This window comes from Limulus polyphemus, unplaced genomic scaffold (assembly GCF_000517525.1).
Source record: "Limulus polyphemus unplaced genomic scaffold, Limulus_polyphemus-2.1.2 Scaffold2459, whole genome shotgun sequence".
Classification (NCBI taxonomy): Eukaryota; Metazoa; Arthropoda; class Merostomata; order Xiphosura; family Limulidae; genus Limulus; species Limulus polyphemus.
The window spans coordinates 158,280-158,961 of record NW_013668069.1 but is presented as its reverse complement, the minus strand read 5'-3'; the positions used below and the strand labels follow the sequence as shown (position 1 = coordinate 158,961).

General features: G+C 32.8%; 1 protein-coding gene across 1 annotated transcript in view; it reads left to right on the top strand.

Annotated features, from left to right (window-relative positions):
• The first annotated feature begins 216 nt into the window (after nt 1–216).
• LOC106467009 (nuclear pore complex protein Nup160-like) overlaps nt 217–682 on the top strand; it is a 63,589-nt gene continuing 63,123 nt past the window's right edge. Inside the window, exon 1 of the mRNA XM_022395094.1 lies at nt 217–402. Coding sequence (XP_022250802.1) covers nt 324–402 — 79 coding nt within the window. The 5' untranslated portion in view covers nt 217–323. The remainder of the gene's footprint in view (nt 403–682) is intronic.

Sequence of the window (682 nt, the reverse complement as noted above, 5' to 3'; positions counted from 1 at the left end):
AACGGTAAGCCTAAAGGCTTATAACGTCAAAATTCGAGTTTCGATACTCGTGGTGGGCACGGCATAGACAGCCCATTGTGTAGTTTTGCGCTTAACAGCAAACAAAATTATAATGTTCAAAACCTATTCATACATAAAATTTGAACTCACAATTGTACGATTTATATTGGTTCTTTAGTGAATTTTATTTACTGCCAGAAGAGGGCAATATCGGCGTACAATTGTTGTTTCTGAAATGCGGTAAATTTGGTCGACTGTTTTGGAAAATTTTGTTTGTGGTATAAAATTGTGTTATGATTTGATTTAAAAAAGAATAAACTAATATGAGTGAAGTATGTTTCGTAGAGGTTACTCCACATGATGGAAATACAGCAAAGTGGAAGGACATTACAATAAATACTGGTGAGCTGTAGTTTTATCTTAAGCCTAAAGTGTTTATTCAAATTATGTTGTTATTAAGCCTAACTTTAATTGTATTTATAATAACGTGCATGTTCTCCGTGTTGTTAATTGTTGGACATGAACTTGATGAAGAGTCTGTATAGTGTATATACACTGTGTGGTCACAAGTAAATAGACGCCTAATTTTTCGTCATTTTAACAGATTTTATGCTAACTAATTTGTGTTCACAGAGCACTATATAAATGAAAAATGGTCCGCACACTAATTATCTTATGCTAC